The sequence below is a fragment of the Prunus avium genome, chromosome 4 (assembly GCF_965620075.1).
Source record: "Prunus avium chromosome 4, drPruAviu1.hap1.1, whole genome shotgun sequence".
Taxonomy (NCBI): Eukaryota; Viridiplantae; Streptophyta; class Magnoliopsida; order Rosales; family Rosaceae; genus Prunus; species Prunus avium.
The window spans coordinates 20,918,993-20,938,204 of NC_142287.1; the positions used below are offsets into that span (position 1 = coordinate 20,918,993).

Consider the following 19,212-nt stretch of genomic DNA (forward strand, 5'->3'; position numbering starts at 1 on the left):
GTTAATAATAAATTAACAACAGTTTACCAGCTCTACCTGTTTCAAAGGTACATTAGCAATTAATTAGCAAAGACATTATACGCCAGGTGTGTATCTATGGCATTGGCATGGGTACCAAGTACCAACTTCATAAGTGTTTTGTTATATTTTCTTTTTAATATCATACCTGAATCATAGGTTTTTTTTTTTATGGAAAATGCTAGGGAGACCAACTTTAGATACCAACTTGTGTACAATCTCTCTAATAGAACGTGGGACCCATTGTATTGGTAGGCTCCACCTTTATTAGAGAGATAGTACACAAGTTGGTATCTAAAGTTGGTCTCCCTAGCATGACCCTTTTTTTTATTTATATAAGTAATATTCTAAATTACTACAAATTAATTTAATTTACGGATTGGTAACTTGAATTTTGGTGTAAGGTGGTTCACTGTCCTAATAAACTGGGCTAACCACATCTGCATTCTTTTCTTCTTAATTTAAAAACATTTGAATTCTTTTCTCTAAAAAATACATTTGAATTCTTGAAATTTATCACATTGACTGAAATTTAGGAAGATTTATTATTGGCTAAAATTTAGGGAGCTCTTCGACAAAATCCCCAAAAGTTCCTGGTGAAAGAGATATGGAGGAAAACAATGGCAATACTCGTAATTAGATTGAACATTGTTCCCAAAACATTTGTGTACCCAGAAAATTGGGCTCCAATCGGAAACGAAAGTTCCAATAACCCACATTTTCTAACAAGTTTTGGGATGGGATAAAAATGACCCTTTTTATTTTGGCTTAAACACGGTTTTGGTCCCTGAACTAAACCACAATTGTCAATTTATCTTTTGACTTTTTTTTTGGTAAATTAAGGACTTTAACTATATAAAAATGGCCAATTTGATACTTGGCGTCAATTTTTTGGATTCCCATCTAAAATTCCGTTAAAATTATGGGTAAATTCATAATTTTATTTTAAAAAGAAAAAATAATAAATAACAAATTTTAAATTTTAAAAATAAGAAATAAAAAGATAAAATAACAAATAAAACCCAGCCCCTCTACGTGTACCCAACACAGCCGCACGCTCCCGCCTCTCCTCCTCCTCCGGCAAGCAAAAGCCACAACTCGAAGAGCGACTCGACGTAGCTTGGATTCGATTTGAGGGCCAAAGGGGACACCTCCGTAAGTTGCAACAACTCGGCATCAAACAGCGCCGCATCCACTGCGATTTCCATACTCATCTATACATGTTGATGGCCTATACCATCATAGTGAGCCGAGCCTATCGCAAATCACCATATGGCCATGGATGGCTCCGTCAAACATACACCAACCCGAGCACTCGTGAGGTCTCAGGTATCAAAACAAAAGCCTCCTGCCCAAGCATCCTGATACCGAGCCGACCAGCGGGATACCGTGTACGACCAGAGGTGCATTAGCACTCATCAAGCATGATCAGACCCTTGTCATGTCATTCACTCTGTCCACCTGGTAAACAGCTTGGCAAGTGAGGGAGATCAGTTAATGCATCTCACATCCCAAGCTAGGTGTCGCCTTACCCTTTGATCCTTGATAAACAGCCTAGTGATGAAAATGGATCATTTAATATACTTCCCATCCAAGTCCACGTGTCGCTTTGTAACACAGTCTTTGTTAAGAAGCATGGTGATTAGAGCAGGTCATTTAATGTACCCCAGTCCCACTTGGGAGAGGGAAGATAAATATCTCATCCTTAGACATCTTTGCCTCTCCTTCTCCCCTCTATAAATACTCTTCACCTACATTTGGATAAAGGTAATAAACACTCTTATTGTGAAAACCCTACATCCATTCTCTTCACTACATAACCACATCTGACTTCACCATCGGAGGGGGTTCAACTGGGTCCAACCCCAGTTCACTCATAATCTGATAACTGTTTCAAGTGTGCAGGCCCTTTACAGGAAGCATCTCGGCCCAAGAGAGCCGGTAGAGGCCCACGTCTTGATCCAAGTACAAGATATACTCGATACGAGAAGGATACATGGGTTACAATACACATATACAGATCACAGAACAATAGATTCATAATTCAAAGCCCCAAGAGCTTTTTATTTTATAAATATTTGTTTCAATCCCTGTTTATGTGATTGGAAAAGGGTGAGATTTAAAGTGGAAGAAACACCAGGTCTGGTAGATCCTTGGGAATTAAAGTGAGAGAAAGGGAGAGAAAGTTTCAGTACACACAAGTTGTTCCGTTTGGGCAATTTGATTCCGTTTTGCATTGGCTGATATCGAATTCAAATTGTCCAGGTTTGGTTAATTCTTGTTTCCGCTGAATAAGCATTTTGGAAAATTTCATGTTTTGGTTGATTTGAATTGACCTATCTTTTTTATTTGAGATCTGGGTTATTGTGCTTTGTGAATTTGGCATTGGGATTTTCTTAATTTGAACTGATAGTGTGGAGAAATTCCCCTCATTGGATTGTCACTGGTGAAGTTATCTTGAATTGGGGATTTGGGTTATTTTGATTTTGTCCAGATAGGCTTTTGGGATCTTTAAGTTGAGCCAAATCATCAACAGAAGGCTCATGCAAAGTGGGTGCGATGATTGGGAGTTGGGGATATGAGAATATGGGGGGGCTGAGAGAATTGGATGAGGTGGGTGTGGGGTGTTACAGGCGGAGTAAGTAATTCCATGGAATGGAGGAGGCTAGTGGAGTAGATGGTGGAGATGGGGTACTGATGTTGTGGCTAGGGGCTGGTAACTTTTTTTCCCCATTTTTTTCATTTTTTTCTTCTTTTAACTCTTTTTATTTTCTTCTCTTTTTTCTTACACTTTTTTTATTCTAAAAAACTGACCACGTGCAAGTCACGTGACAGAATTTTAGATGGACTTTGACGGCGAGTCGCAAATTGAACATTTTTATATAATTTAAGTCCTTAATTTACCAAAACAAAAGGTCATGGGGTAACTTGGCAATTATGGTTTTGTTCAGGGGCAAAACCTCATTTAAGCCTTTTATTTTTGACAATATAAAAACATAAAAGCATCCACCTTTCCCTATGCTGAGAGTGAGAGTATAGTCCTGCCTTCGACGAAGGACTCAGTTGTGCTGTTTTTCAGTCAAGCTCTTATAAAATCCCAATCTTTCTTCTTTTCCATCAAAGCACAAACTCTCTCTTCTTCAAATCAGGTACATCCTCTGATTTATTGTGTGCATGTGAAGGTTTCAACTTTTTCATGGAAAGCAAGTTTTTTTTGTTTTAAATCTTTGCTAGTTGTTTGTTTGTGTTTATGCTGCTGCCCTTTTGGCATTCTTCCTTTGATTTTGAAAGCATAATGTGATTCTGGCAAACCATTTGTCTGCTCTGTGCTAACTGCATGGTTACACAGAACGCTAGTTTATATTGGTTTTTTTTCGAATTTGTTGTATTGGTGGGTGGTGCTCTTAGATAAGATAGGCAATATGCTCTCTGTTTTTTTAGGATAATGAAATACTGAATGTGGTTTATGATTTGTGTTGACCTTGTTTTTTTAGAAGATTTAAGGGTATCCAAGATTTAATGATCCTTGTGGCTGCTGTTTTTACAGTTTAAATGTTTTTTTAATGTCTCTTGCTTAATGTCAAATGCTGATGTTAGTTTGATTCTTTGAAGCAATTCTCTACAGCCTAACCTTTTAATCCATATGCATTTTCTGGGTTCGCTTTCTGATAGAACTATGTGTGAAATGTCATTTACGAATTCGACGGGAATTCTGAAATAAAAACTTGAGCTTGTTTATTATCTTTGCCTTTATCCTTTAACTGGCCACAAGCAGAACATACCAGCGTAATGGACAAAGAAGATCTTTATGGGTTTGGGTTGTGTTTTTCCCAATGATTTTAAAGGCGAGGTGTTGATGCGAGGCATTTTAGTCACGTTATGCAAGGCGTAAGCCTTGAAGTAGTGAATAATACTATACCCATCTGTGCTCTTTGATATATACAAACACACTCTGTTGGCAATACAACTTAAACTTTCATATATCGCGGTTTGTACAACCTCCTTGTTACCACTTTCTGACATAAATGCATATCCAATGTCCATTCAAGCAGTTTTTGTCCATCACTTTATTATGAGTGACGAGGAAATTTTCATAATATGCTCCCACTTAATCACATAAAACAAATGGCAACATGGGATGCCTTCACTTTCATATTTCTGACAGTTGCACTATATTCAAACATCTTTCCCGCCAAGGTACACATAACTTCAATTATTTTGCGGTTCACCGTATTTCACTAAAATATACAACCGTCCTCCGAAATTATGAATTATTTTTTCATGAATGAGTGCTAACGAAACATTGATCTCGTTACATACCAATAAAAAGCACCTATGTGTGTAAATTTGGGAAGCATGTTGCTCAAGACTTTTCAGTGTTGTTGTAAGCATTTTCTTTGATTGTTTTCGGTGGTATGCATTCAAACAACTTAACGCCTTTCCTCAAGTAATCTTTTACAAACTTGTTCATACACTCCACGCATTGAGTAGTACACATACCATCGAAAAACTTGGGTCTAAGGCGTGATTTCGCCCATGCATCTCGTTTTGCATACATTATTTGCAGCCATCCTTTTGTTTATGTGCAGTAACTCTGTCCTTCAAAAACTCTCATTTCTTTTCAAACTCATTGACTGTAATTGGTTCCCAAAGATATGCTTGAAATGATCGTACCAATTCTTCATCCTTTAAGTTATTCTGTGCATTCCTTGTCACGTGCCATGAGCACAACCTATGATTGCACATGGGCAACACATACTCAATTACTTTGTACACATCGCCTCATCCCCATCCGTCAGTATTAATGTAGGCTTATTGTCTTTCATGGAGGATATGAATGTCTCCAATAGCTACTTTTATGTTCCAAAGGTCTCGTCAAGAAATAGGGCACAACCAACACTCGCCCGGTGGTTGTTTGAATCAACAAATAACACTAGAGGCTTGTCATACATATTAGTTTTGTATGTGCTGTCGAATATGAGGACGTCTCCAGAGGCAACATAATCTAAAAGTGAAGTAGAGTCTCTTCAAAACAAGTTAGCAAGCCTATTCTCCTCATCTACACTGAACTTACAAAAAAATTCAAGATCCACTGACGCTTTCCCTTTCATGTAGGCGAGTGTAGCTTCAGTGTCGCCGTCTAACAATATTTCCCTACGTGATGCATCCAACTTCTTCCTTAAGAATCCAAGTCATCAGCTCATGCATTGATGGAGGCTTAAATCCTATACCATATGCGGCAATCCCTTCCACCATAGGTAGCCAAAATGGATCATTTACAATATTAAATGGGAGTGCTCTAAAGAAGAAAAAACGACCAATCTTTCGACAAACTTCCTTTCTTTCTTCTTGTTTGCATGCTGAATTTAATGTACTTTACCGAACTTCTAAAGTGATAAATCTATCCATTGGTCCTTTTGATTTAGGTTGTGCTCTAAGAGCCTCATCAATTGCAACACTCCTAGTACCGGGGATTCCATATTCTTATTCAATGAAGTTTCCATACTCTGAGCCCCTCCTCGTGGACCATACCTAATCTCTCTAAGTATTTCATTTTTCTTTCTTTTTTCAAGCTGAAAATTTTTCAAAGTTGCGGCACACTCTTTTTTCACATGCTCAGGAACTTTCTTACATGATTGCATACCATGATGAGTTTGACCCAAATGATGCTTAAGTCTAGAAATTTCTCCACTGCATCTTTGATTACAAAATGTGCATCTCAAGTATTTTTCCCCCTCTATTTCTTTTGCATACTTCCACACAGGATCTTTTCGATTCATAGCTATAAAACAACACCATTAATATTTCTAAGATACAAGTATGATGCATGTACGTCAAATTTCTACTATATCACATAAACGAATAAGATAACTAATATATTGAAAAAAATACGGAACTTCAAATTACAGTTGCGAAGAATTAGAGAGAAAAATAAAATGGCTTACTTGCAGTCGAAAGATGAAGAAAATTCTTGAAATTGATGGAGATTATCATGGTAAGGGTAGAAATTAGGGTTGTACTATACACAGTGGTGGTTACAGGATTCGGAAGCCAACCGGGCAAAACTTATATAATAAACTTGACGAAACGAGTGAATTTTATTAATAAACATAAAAAAAATTACATAGTGATGGGAGACGTAATAAGCCTTACCCTCAAATGCATTTATATCTACAAATGCAAAAACTAAAATAAAAACCAAAAGAAAAATTAAACGAAAAAAATAGAAAAAATTTTTATTTCACATTAAAAAGAAAGATAAAATAGGGGACTACATTAATTTAAAAAAAAGCCAGGTTTATATCGAGAGAAATGGGAAGGAAGAAAATTGGCGGAGCTAGGTTTTGTTTTAACGAGTTGTGGCCCCATTTCGCCCCTTGTTTCCTTTTATAAACATCTATTATGACATCCGTTTTTGGCTTTCCACCTCGAGCTCTATAGCCCTATCAATCATGTTCCGTAATTTCTGAAATAGCTATCTTTGTGCAAGACAAAAAAATTTAATAATCATAAGTAATGTAGGTAATATTTTTCTAACAAAAAGAGAGAAGGAAAAGGAAGAAATAAGAAAGGGAGAGAAGAAGAGAGAGAGGAGAGAAGATAGAAGAAAAAGAACGGAAAAAAAGAGAGAGGAGAGATGAGAGAAGGAAAAGAAAGAAAAAAAAAAAGAGGGAGAGAGGAGAGAAGGAAAAGAAAGAAGAAGAAAAAAGGGAGGGAGAGAAGAGAGAAGGAAAAGAACGAAAAAAGAGAGATAGAGAGGAGAGAAGGAAAAGAATAAAAAAAGGAGAGTGTAGGTAATATTTTTTTTAACAAAAATTTGAGCTGGGCAAAAGAGGAGAGAGGAGAGAGAAGAGTATGGGTAATATTTTTTTGGGTAATGATTTCCCCACTCTCATTTTGACCACTTACACTCATTTTTCAGTTATAAAATGGAGTGTTAGTGGACAAAATTGGAGTGGGAAATCACCACTCTATTTTTTTAACATAAATTTCGGCTGGGCATGAGCCCAACCTGCCATAGGCTAGAACCGCCACTGATTATACAATATATATATATATATACTAGTTCCTTGGCACATGCTCACGCATGTGCAAATTGGTTTTTTTATTATTATTATTTTTAGTATTAAGAAAAGATAACATGGGTAATTATTATCTGATTTCGTTTTTAATTTAATTTTTTTAATATAAAAAATGTGAATTTACCATATTATCCTCATTGAATTAATAATTTCAATTCTTAATTTTTGAATTAACCAAGGACATTTTTTGGTATTTTGAATGTTTCACCATTCTCTACCTTTTGCTTTATATATATCTAGCCTCTCAGCATGCACTTCCGTGCCTGTGAGAGACTTTTTTAAAAAAATTAAAATTTATTTTAGAATTAAAACAGATAATGGGTAGTTGTGTTCCATAAAAATAGGTCATTATCTGATTTTTCTTTTAATTTTAATTTTTTTAAATATGAAAAAGTGTGAATTTACCATATTATCCTCATTTAATTAATAATTTCAATTCTTAATGTTTGCATTAACCAAGGGCATTTTCTGATATTTTGAATGTTTCACCATTCTCTGCCTTTTGCTTTATATATATAGATACTGGCCTCTCCGCATGTGCTTCTGCGCTTGTGAGAGGCTTTTTTTAAAAATTATTTTATTTTATTTTAGAATTAAAAAAGATAATGGGTAGTTGTTTTTCATAAAAATATGATTTATTATCCGATTTTTCTTTTAATTTTAATTTTTTTAAATATGAAAAAGTGTGAATTTACCATATTATCCTCATTTAATTAATAATTTCAATTCTTAATGTTTGTATTAACTAAGGGCATTTTCTGGTATTTTGAATGTTTCACCATTCTCTACCTTTTGCTTTATATATATATATATATATATATATATATATATATATATATATATATATATATATATATATATATATATATAATATAAGTCCATGTGTTAATATATTAATTTAGAAAAGAAAAAAAAGAAAAAAAAAGGGGTAAGTAGAATAAAGCTACAGCCAGCTGGATCTAGAAAAGGCAAGAAAGATATTAATTCTTCTTGCCTTATTACAATTAAGGTAAGAAAAAAAAACACAGAAACTTGCGTTTTTTTATTCAAAACACTCCAAGTGAAACGACGTCGTTTCATTTAAAGTTAAAACACTGCAATCGAAACGACGTCGTTTCATAACAATAAACCTAAAAAACAAACGCTTGAGTCGTCTTCCTCGCAGAGTCGCAGCCAGTTTGCAGACTCGCAAAATTTCTTCCGGTTCAGAAGTGTCCAGATCTGGCTCGCCGTGCAACGCTCCTTTCGCCTTCCCCGCGCTAAACGTGCAACTCGCGAAACAGCTGACCGCCTCGGGAGATTTCCTGCCGCCTCGCTCCGACGCGCGCGAAGGCATGCCTTGAAAAACACTGGTTTTTCCTGTTCAACTTTCTTCTCATGTTAATAATTGATTTCTTTTTTTCCTTTCTGCGAATTCTTAATTTCGATTTTATTTAATATTATTTTATCATGCAATTAATTTTCCAGTTTTTATCCTATTCATCTTGATATATACAGAGGCTTGAAATTGCTGTGATGGCAGCTTCATCATCACTATTTTCAACTTCATTCCAAGGGGTCATATCGTTTCAAAATACAAATTTGTGCTACAAAGAGTTCAATTGCAAATATTCAAACTTTATCCGTAAACAATCCGGTCACTCCAACTCAAAGTACCTGACACATTCACGGTTGTTTCCCAATGAGAGATCATCAGAATTTGGACAAAATGAGAAATTCTCACAAAAGAATGTGTTTTTGTGCCGGGCATTGAAGATTGAAAATTTACCTTCCTTTTCAGTGGGGAACAAATTTCAACTTACTGATGTGATTGAAGCTCAACAATTTGATAGAGATCTTCTCAGTGCTATATTTGAGGTTGCACGAGATATGGAGAAGATTGAAAAGAATTCACCAGGAAGCCAAATTCTTAAGGGTTATCTTATGGCTACCCTCTTCTATGAACCCTCCACAAGAACTAGGCTTTCCTTTGAATCTGCAATGAGACGGTTAGGCGGGGAAGTCTTAACAACTGAAAATGCAAGGGAGTTCTCGTCAGCAGCTAAAGGAGAAACACTTGAAGGTAGGCTGTTTCATTTATTTATTTATCTATCAGGTTTCTAGAGATGGTTCTGCTACAATTTGGTTGTAATATAATATGGGCACTTGATTTCCAGATACTATAAGAACTGTTGAGGGTTACTCTGATATTATTGTGATGCGGCACTTTGAGAGTGGTGCAGCCAAAAGGGCGGCAGCAACTGCTGGCATTCCTGTAATCAATGCAGGAGATGGTCCTGGACAACATCCAACTCAGGTATGGAGAAATTGTAATGCATCACAAATTAACCGAGGAAGAGTGAACTTTAATGTTTCATGTCATGTAGAAATCCCTTTTTAAAGCCATGAACTTGATGAGAATTGAAAAGAAAGGTCAAGTTTTTTACAAAAATAAAAGCAAAGAACCAAAAATTACAACCCTTCATTTATAATTGTGTAGTTCTAGATGCAAGAGAACTTGCAGCATTGTTTTCATTTTCCTTTTTTGGTTACAATTGAAGGGATGGAACATCCCCACCCTCCCTCACCACTTGGGATAATCTATAGGGGAATAGGTAGTTTAATTTATCGAAATTGTGTTAGAAGGTGGAATATCCTTATAAATTAAAGATTTGCAGTGTATAAGAGGGACAATTTTGGTATAAGAAAAATGTGTTGATACGAAAGGAATCCCCATTCTACAATATGGTAAGTAGTAGTGATTACCATGTCAATTACAGATGTGGTTAGTAGCATTATGATTGCATCGCATCACATCACATCTCATATCTAAAGCATGCTGCTAGCATGGGTATTGTTATTTTCAGTTTTTTTATTTGGTTGTAATAAATCTTTAACCTGTTGAATTAAAGCTTTGCTTGCGTCCACAGGCTCTTTTAGATGTCTATACCATTGAAAGAGAGATAGGAAAATTGGATGGCATTAAAGTTGCTCTTGTTGGAGATCTTGCTAATGGAAGGACAGTGCGCTCACTTGCATACTTGCTCGCCAGGTATAAAGATGTGAAGATTTACTTTGTCTCTCCTGATGTGGTGAAAATGAAGGTAAATTTCAAACAAGGTTTTACATTATTTTGCCTCTTTTCCTTGTGTTCCTTATAAGAACTAGTTGGGAAAATGCTTCGAGCACATTTTTTTGGTTTTCCTGATTTCACGTAATTATGGTAATTGTGGAGTTGTGTCGAGGGATCTAGGAGATTGGAGTCTCATCTTTCATATATTTCCTTTTCCAGGATGATATAAAAGATTATTTGACGTCAAGGAAAATTGAATGGGAAGAAAGTGCTGACTTAATGGAAGTTGCTTCTAAGTGTGATGTTGTCTATCAAACTCGCATTCAACGTGAACGATTTGGAGAGAGAATTGACCTCTATGAAGAAGCTCGAGGCAAGTACATTGTGGATAGTCGTGTGTTAGAGGTGATGCAGAAGCATGCTGTGGTCATGCATCCTCTGCCTAGACTTGACGAGGTAAGCATGTGATTATGAAATGATTTTGCCCCCTTTAACAGATCTCATGTTTATTGATTCAATTTTTTGTTAACTTTTCTCTTCTCTGAATGTAATGTAGATTACTGTTGATGTTGATGGGGACCCGAGAGCTGCCTATTTCAGACAAGCAAAGAATGGCCTCTATATTAGGATGGCTCTCTTGAAACTCCTACTTGTAGGATGGTGAGGGATCCCTTTAGCTTTTTAGTCTTCAAAGTTTTGATTCAACTGAATAGGAAAAATATCTTCAAGTTTTGGCACTTTTCTTCCTTGGTTATTTCGAACAAGAGTTCAAAGACAAGCGGCTTACCAACAAAGTTTGGTTTCTTTTGATTTAACTTTTCGAAAGTTCATTTTAAGCTTCCGTTAGGTCGTGATTGTAAACACAAAAATTTAAACAGATTCCATCAAAGGCAGTGGAGTTATAGATTACAAGAATGTAAAGTATGCATGTATGTAGAGAACGAGAGCAGTACAAACCGTCAATGGATGATAAAACGGCTTTTCTTAAAAGGAATAAAATCTTCAATAGAATTACCTCTTTTGTCTATACATACATGAAAACGCAATACTAATACCCGTAATTAATAGATTGTAACTTACGACGTATACAGTTAACACTCGGACAGAAAGGTATACAGTACACACCAGTGCCAAAACTAGCTCCTGCTAATATGTAGGGACGTTTGGATCCACATCATGGGCCCAACCTTCCAGTCCCCCAATGATGTCTCTGGCCGACGTGAAACCCATCTTGTGGAGAAACTGAACAGCCCTCTGAGAATCATTACCCCTTCTGCATATTACATATAATCGCCCACCCAAACCAGAGTCAGTACCTTGATGCTCTTCTTTTTCCTTTAGGGCTGAAGAGATTTCAGGCAACCGAGCCTCCAAGCTCGAGAGCGGGATGTTTAAGGAATTGGGCAGAGAAACAATTTTGAAGTGATGTTCCGGACGAACATCGATCAACACATGTGCTTCCCCCCTAACAAGTTTCTCCTTGTACTCTTTACTATTTATTCTGGAGTCTGCCTGAAGTAGCTTTAACTTCAAAGGTAACTGCATTGATTGGAAAGCCAGATTGTTACCAGGAAAGCAAATACTCGTCCCATTTACTTGTTTAAAAAAAATAGAATAAAAAGTGTCCAATTATACATTTAACAATCAGATACTTTGAAATCCTATTAAAACAAAAATTATGAGACAGAAGATATATACCGGAGTCAGTGGAGACTGAGTGAACTTCTCATAATCAAATTCCTGAAACTGCTGCTTAGAGAATGGTGCATTTTCACCACAAGCTACGCATTGCAATGACCTTCCCCGAATCTTAACCTGCAATGAAAGAGCAAAATTTTTAAAATGCACACCAACAGAACAAAGCAGAATCTAATAAACGTGAAATGTTGCTCTGACATTAATTATTCATTCTCAGTTCTGAAAGAAATAAGAGGTCCAGGGGAGTGGGATGATGCCTAACTCCTTATTATGAGGGAGATTAGATTCAACTTGTAAGGGAATAAGCAATCGAATCTCTAAAGAATGGAGCGGTGTTTAGGGCAAGGGGGGGATCCCTGGTTGTGTAGGTGGGCCACTGGACCAAAAGCCTAAATAAAGAACATACTGAGGCCACTTAGAGGAGGAAGAAAGTGAACTTCATATGTCTGTGCAAAGCCGCTCTGGTTTCAATAATTCTTATTCTAAGAATTCAAAATATTAAAGCAAACTTCAGTCTAAGAATCACAGCTGGAAGTAATGTCAGCTACTGGATTTCAATGGTATCAAGATGAAGCATACAATTCGTATCCGTCCTGACAATGCATCAAATAAAAGCATCCTTTCTGAGAGTGCTTCACCAATTTCACTTGCAATCTTAATAGCTTCTAGGGCTTGGAGACAACCGATAACACCGGGAACTGAAAATAATTAAGTAGAAGTAAGAAACATGGAGTGGTTTCCCAGGCAAGGAATTAAAACCAAGGAACATATTCAAAATCAAACAAGATGGTGATGAAACTTCTAATTACATAATTTTCCTCTTAAACTACTATGCAAGTCATCAAGCTATTATGTCTGTAAAAATTTTCATTTTGGGCTGCAGCAGACTCGGAATATTAATAGGTAGTTTTGCAGCAGTTATATTCCATAACCTTTGAATGAAAACAAGTATTGACTTACCTACGCCTAGGACGCCACTGTCAGAACATCTTTGACATGCTGTTGCAGGCGGTGGAGTTGGAAATAGGCAACGATAGCATGGGCCGCCATTGTAATTGAAAACTGTGAGCTACACAAATATATTTGGAGTAAATACTTGGAATCTTTAACATGATAAAATGCTGAAACAGACAATTTCTACCACGTCATATATGGAAAATCATATGATTCAAGATCTAAGGACCAAAAAAGTTTCTACACAATGTACCTGCCCTTCCAATCCCACGGCAGCACCAGATACAAGAGGCTGCGAGAATACACATAGGACCAATTAGTACTTAAGTGGAGAAAATGAGTAAAATGGAAGGAAAATATTTTGTTTCAAGTAATAACAACACAATAACAGTATTCATTAAAAAAACAATACTTATATATGCAAATACATTTATACAAAGCTATAATATGGTAACAATCATAAATACCCAAGGCAACCTTGAGCATCATATATTGAAGTCACAAACTCAAGAAATGTTTTCTTTCATGTTATAACAATACAAGAACAGCCTATAAATTTATACAAACATATATACTACATATATCAAAACTATGATATGGTAACATTTTAAATGCCCAAGGCAACCCTGAGAACCACATATTGAAGACACAAACTCAAACACAATACAATACACTTATTATTATTTCAGTTGAATGTAACGTGGATGTGTCATTGTAGTCATAATGACTCAGAGCTATTACAGCTGCAACTCAGTCAATTCTATTTTTCCTTTCCTGTCTTTTTTCCCCTCATTAAACTTTTATGGGAGCAAGGGGAACATAAATGTGAGTTCTTCCACTTCGGGGATCTTAAACATGCATCCTTCCCATGTGCAATGGATGTCATCTAAAGTACAAAATGGATTAATTCTTTTACCCAATCCAAATAGGTAATGAAAAAGATAACACAGAGAGCATTTGTAAGATCATCACGAGGAGCCAATTTACCTTCCCTAACACCACACAGCAATCGCTAATCATGTAACGGCTAGGAGCATTGTCTGTGGCATCTACTATTATATCATATCTTAGAGATGTCAACAGTCAAGGGTGACACAATGTTTCAACAATTTTGGACCCAAAAAAAAATTTGAAACTATATCTCCAGATTACGATAAAGGGAAATATAATTAAATAATTGCAAAATTTCAAGGATACTTGCTCAAGATTTCTAAGGCATTGGATGTACGTAAAGGTTCTTGGTATTCCACAACCTGAATAGTGGAGTTAATCCTGGGAGACAAATCCACATATTAGAAAGAACCAAAATAAATACACTAAAACAGAAAATTCTCACAGATATCAAAGGTCAGTATATCGTATGCAATACAACTCCAATATAATTCCTATTTTTAAACACAGAGAAATAACACGAAAAGAGAAACGTACGAACGACAAGCAGTAGCAGCAGATCTCACTTTTGGCTGACCAATGAAACCTTCAGTGTGGATAATCTAAAACTCAATCGGCAATAGAAAACCATGAATTAGTCTTACCAATCAGCATTGCTATGAAAACCATGAATTGTGTACATAAAAACAGTAAAGTCAAACAATATGAGAATAATAGTAGGAGCACATTTTCTAACTTGTACCTGCCTGTGCATATTGTTGAGCTCAACCACATCATGATCAACAATCCCCAAGCGGCCTAAAGATGCAATCCCATACAAATATTGAGTTCCGAAAATCTTAGTTCCATGGTATCAAATTATTATTAATAACATATTCTTAAAATAGGCATTATCAAAATCCCAATTAGGTGGAAACATTACCAACACCACAAGCTGCAAGATATAGCAGAGCAGGCGAGCCCAACCCTCCGGCTCCGACCACCAAAACTGACGACTTTAACAACTTGGATTGCCCTAATCCAACAAAAACATTAAATTTCAATTATAAATTACATAAAATCTCAGCAATTACAAAAGAAACAAAACCAGTTTATATTTCACATATATGTTATATGAATTACAAAGCTCAATAATAATTCTTGCATTCCAATGCCTTCAATTTTATTTACTGCACAAGAAAATAAGTTCTTTTTTTTATTACTAAAAACTAAAAAGCAATCATTCATTAATTACTACTAGAAGTTAGCTATTGTCAACAATTCTAGACCCCAATTTTATATATACATATATATAACGGTTAAACTTTGTACTATACAAGCATACGTACATACATATACATACATACATAATACACATACAAACACAGACTTCTATAATTATACCTTGGACTCCGAAGGCAGGGAGCAAGAGGTGGCGACTGTAGCGGTAAATCATCTGAGGCGACAAATCGTGACCGTAACCCGAATCAACGGACGGGATTACAGGAGGACAAGAACCATTTGGAACGGTGGCGTTTGGATGCTGCAGGTTAATCTCTTGGAGCTGTGCTTCGAGGGCTGAGATTTGGCGCTCTATTTCGCTCTTAGTGGACTTCAAGGTTTCGAGTTGGAGAAGAATCCTAGAAGCTTCTCCACCGTCGGAATCCATGGATTTGCAGAGAGTGAGCTGACTTGAGCTGAGCTTGAGGTTTTTTTTTTTTTTTTGGGGTCAATTGAGCTTGAGGTTTAGAGAAACCCTAACTGAAGAAACGATCGCGGCAGCGCGCGAGGATCTGGGGTTTTGTCGATGCTTCACTAATGAGGGGCAGTTTTGTCATTTCCTTGGGTCAAAACCGTAACGTTGACGTAGCCTTCATCTCTCGCTCTCTGTTCTTCCTTCATCACCAAACCGAAAACTTCTGCAACGAAACGCTGTCGATCTTTACATGCAAACCGAACCGAAGGGTACGAAGCTTAATGCTTAAGGGGAACTAAGCCTGGTCTTTACGCAATTATGCAAATTCAACACAGGGAGCTAAAGCGGTGAGTTTCTCTTCTAATTTCCAGTCCATATGCAAGAAACAAAGGAATTTAATTTGGTTTCAAGTGAATTCGGATTGATAATTACAAGCGCATGGTTTATTAAATTTATGTTAATTTGGTTTTATAAGTTTTGCATGTGAGTTTCTCCATTGCCAGATAAAAATCATGAATTATTCTGTTAAATAGACATCATGCGTTTTAAAAGCAGTTGGTGCTTGCCAATTAGATGTTTGTGAAAATTCCTCTTAGAGTTAGAAACTAAGGATATCAAAAAGTCTGAAGAGAGGAGTGAGCTACACATGAAATCTGAATGTGGGGTATTTTTGTATGCATGTACATGTGTGTTAAACTTGACATGACAGCTGAATATGCCTCGTTCTGGTTTTTAAGATCAAACAAGCAAGTACAATTTATCAAGAATCAAGTTTTGGATAACTGGACACCACCTTTGCTTTTCCAATCAAAAGACACTGCCTTCAATTTGAGGTATGTAAATTTCATGCCCGGAAACTTGTTTTCTGGTTTTACAAATTATCTCTTGATTAATTCTCTCCTTACAATTTTTTTTTTGGTTATGGTACTGTAGTCATGTTGTGTTTTGCCTTGAAAGTTGTGGTTGCAAAATCAAAAATGAAATTTCTGTCGGAATGTTTGATGACTGGGGGTTTCTTTTGATTATTTAGTCAATCTACCCGTCACGGTCATTTTCTAACTATGGTGAACTGGAGTCTTCAGTATTGTTTTGGAAATTGGAACTGGTTTCACTCAAAAACATTTTGAAATGCATTTTAGTGATTTTTGGAAGTTAAACCAGTGTGTGAAAAGGAAACTTGAATTTTCCAGCGAACAATGAGTTTGTGACCTGGAAGTATTGGAGTTTTTTTTTTCTGAAATTCTTGCTGTATTTTGATTCTAAGCTTTAATTGGCATTAGGGTTTCATGAAAAAATACAGAAACGTTAGGATTTTACCTCAATATATTCGATCAAGTTGGAATCATGGGATGGATAAATGGTATATCATCTGTTACAAACCATATCACTGTGGGCACTGGGAGAAATTTTTTATGCTCAGTTTTCTATCCACATGAGCTGCAGCAAGTGCTCTCTTATCCTAAAGAATATTAAATGGGCCATTTCTAAATTGCTTAACTAGGCATCTATACTGGGAGAGTTGTTGCTCTGTGCAAGAAAAACCAGTCTTTGATTTCAGAGAGAGCAAAGCAAATGGTTTCATGACTACCTAATTGAAAATCTTAGGTTTCAAAGGTTGAATTAAAACTTAAGTGCGCTAGCCATCTCCAAGTTTACAAGTATACTTGTCTGTTTGGCATATTGGCAATAGCTTGTTTGGGTAAGTGTATGTGCATCTTTATGTTTGTGAAAGTAATACAATAATTTTTGTTTTGTTTTGTTTGAGGACCAGAAAAATGTTTGAGGAGCAGAATCAACAATAATACACAGAGGCACCTTAATCGCAGCCTCTGTTCCTTCAATTCATAGACACGATTATTTGGTAGTTACTCTCTTCGGGTTTTGGTGGAACACAATGCCTCGATACAAAGATGAACCTACTGCAATTCGCGTTTACACAGTCTGCGATGAATCAAGGTCTCTCTATCAGTGCTTATTTCTGTTTTGTTTTCAACATTTTATGCTTTATTTATATTTATTTTGTGGCAGGTATTTGATTGTGAAGAATGTTCCAGCTTTGGGATGCGGTGCTGAGCTGTTAAAATTGTTTGCGTCCTACGGAGAAGTAGAAGAGTACTTTACTTTCCTTTGTTGTTCTAGAGTTTATTTTTCAATAATCCAACTGCAAACTGGTATCCTAAAATCATTGTAACTATGGTTGTTTACCATATTCAGGTGTAAACCAATGGATGAAGAAGATTGTGAGCCATTCACTGATGTTTATTGGATAAAGTTTCATCTGGTCAGCAATGCCAGGTGATTATATCATATGCTTAACTGGTTAATAAATAATAAAGCATAGAGCTAAGTACCAGACCATATTGGTTTTGACATTTTAGGTTTGCAAAGAGGAAATTGGATGAGTATGTTTTCCTAGGGAATCGACTTAAGGTTTCATATGCTCCTGAATTTGAGAGCCTTGCCGAAACAAAGGACAAGCTGGAAGGCAGGACAAGAGAAGTTCTAGGGCGATTGAACCGTAAGTTCGATTGTATAGTGATGTGACCCATTGGTTTAAACTTACTAAATCTCTCAGAAGTATGATTTATTTACTTATTTATGATATCAGCTGGAAGATCTAAGGGGTCTACAGCTAATAAGTCACCTGCCTTGACTGACTCTTCTTTTGGTGCAATTCCTTCTCATCCTAACTACATTCCCCAACTTGTAAACTCTAGTGGGAGGTACTTCGCTCTATAAATTCACCAACTCCTAGTATTCTCTAAATTTCCTATTTTTTTTAACATTTGAAACTTGGCATGCTGGATTCCGTTTCCTTTCTGTTTAGGGACTCCGGAGAATCACAACTTACTTCGCACGTTAACAATCCTCCCCTTTCAAGGATTTCCTCTGACAAGGTTTGTTATTGTTTTCAAAGGTTAATACCTCTTATGCTATTTTTGTAATGGGATTGTCTTCTGGCACAATTGTGACTAGCAGCTTTTTAATATATTATAATATATAATAAGGTAGCCTGTAATTTTCTATTGGCATTTTGCATTTGGGGACCTGGGGTGGTCTGGTTAAAATGAAGGCTAATTTAAGTCCAAAGCATATGTTTATTAGTCGGTTTTTCATTTCTAGATTAAGAGGGGCTTTGGATGCTATATGGTCGATTGGTCAACATTAATTTTTGTGAAGTTGCTTGTTAATTGCCTAGACTAACATTTGATCCTCTTGTGCTTAATTGAATCTTCAAGGAGTATTTTGCTTCCCAATCAATGAATCAGACCGTCCAGATGGTGAGGGAGAAGCTCAATAAGGTGATAACCTCTCAATAGCATGTAAATTTTCATAGAGCTTCTAGGGTCTGTTAGATGTAATACATTTTTTTCTTTTCTCTACCAGATTCAATCAAGTAGTGAGCACCTGCAAGATGGACATGCATCCAAGAAACCGCGGGTGGACAATAGGAGGAGAATCTGAAGATTTTTATTCAGAGATGAAGCAATCCTGGCGGGTCTAGAAGTTATATTTTGGGTCTCACTCCGGCTGTAATTAAATTTTTGAGAAATTTTTCTGAAGGACGGTCATACCATGGAATCATACTGGCGTGGTACGACCCTCCACGCAAAGAATGCCATGTATTTGTAAGACAGACCCACACAAGTTCTCTTGATTTACATGAATACAGCGTTAATTGCCATGTAAACTACACTGAGTAGCGTGTTTAGTAGATAATAGTGTAAGGAAAAATCCCTCCAAACACCAAGAATTCTACATCCAAATTTCAAAGGTGTGGAGATTAAAACTAAAGAATCTCAATCGAAGCATTTGTGAGATAGTTGGGAGGCTTCTTAGTT

General features: G+C 36.3%; 3 protein-coding genes across 7 annotated transcripts; 2 read left to right on the forward strand and 1 right to left on the reverse strand.

The window, feature by feature from the left end:
* Positions 1 to 8,247: 8,247 nt before the first annotated feature.
* PYRB (PYRIMIDINE B) lies at positions 8,248 to 10,967 on the forward strand. Of its 2 annotated transcripts, none has more exons than XM_021953557.2 (6): positions 8,248 to 8,452; positions 8,598 to 9,162; positions 9,257 to 9,396; positions 10,010 to 10,183; positions 10,372 to 10,608; positions 10,709 to 10,967. In XM_021953557.2, the coding sequence occupies exons 2-6, from the start codon at positions 8,616 to 8,618 to the stop codon at positions 10,814 to 10,816; spliced, it is 1,206 nt and encodes a 401-aa protein (XP_021809249.1). In that variant the 5' UTR covers positions 8,248 to 8,452; positions 8,598 to 8,615; the 3' UTR covers positions 10,817 to 10,967. The 2 variants fall into 2 exon arrangements, with proteins under 2 accessions (XP_021809249.1, XP_021809250.1); XM_021953558.2 differs by having other exon boundaries at positions 8,248 to 8,432.
* Positions 10,968 to 11,115: 148 nt separating this feature from the next.
* On the reverse strand, positions 11,116 to 15,343 carry CNX5 (co-factor for nitrate, reductase and xanthine dehydrogenase 5). Its single transcript, XM_021953556.2, has 11 exons — positions 15,079 to 15,343; positions 14,618 to 14,710; positions 14,438 to 14,493; positions 14,233 to 14,297; positions 14,002 to 14,076; positions 13,792 to 13,870; positions 13,058 to 13,096; positions 12,811 to 12,919; positions 12,430 to 12,548; positions 11,851 to 11,967; positions 11,116 to 11,691 (listed from the first exon to the last, which is right to left on the reverse strand). Exons 1-11 carry the CDS (start codon positions 15,341 to 15,343, stop codon positions 11,299 to 11,301), a joined length of 1,410 nt encoding a protein of 469 aa, XP_021809248.1. The 3' UTR covers positions 11,116 to 11,298.
* Positions 15,344 to 15,577: 234 nt separating this feature from the next.
* LOC110752826 (RNA-binding (RRM/RBD/RNP motifs) family protein) lies at positions 15,578 to 19,061 on the forward strand. 4 transcript variants are annotated; one of them, XM_021953562.2, is made up of 10 exons: positions 15,578 to 15,717; positions 16,080 to 16,203; positions 17,142 to 17,326; positions 17,399 to 17,482; positions 17,585 to 17,665; positions 17,749 to 17,888; positions 17,979 to 18,093; positions 18,198 to 18,267; positions 18,610 to 18,672; positions 18,758 to 19,061. In XM_021953562.2, the coding sequence occupies exons 3-10, from the start codon at positions 17,265 to 17,267 to the stop codon at positions 18,833 to 18,835; spliced, it is 693 nt and encodes a 230-aa protein (XP_021809254.1). In that variant the 5' UTR covers positions 15,578 to 15,717; positions 16,080 to 16,203; positions 17,142 to 17,264; the 3' UTR covers positions 18,836 to 19,061. The 4 variants fall into 4 exon arrangements, with proteins under 4 accessions (XP_021809254.1, XP_021809253.1, XP_021809251.1 ...); XM_021953561.2 differs by having other exon boundaries at positions 16,108 to 16,203; positions 17,136 to 17,326; XM_021953559.2 differs by having other exon boundaries at positions 16,108 to 16,203.
* Positions 19,062 to 19,212: the final 151 nt, after the last annotated feature.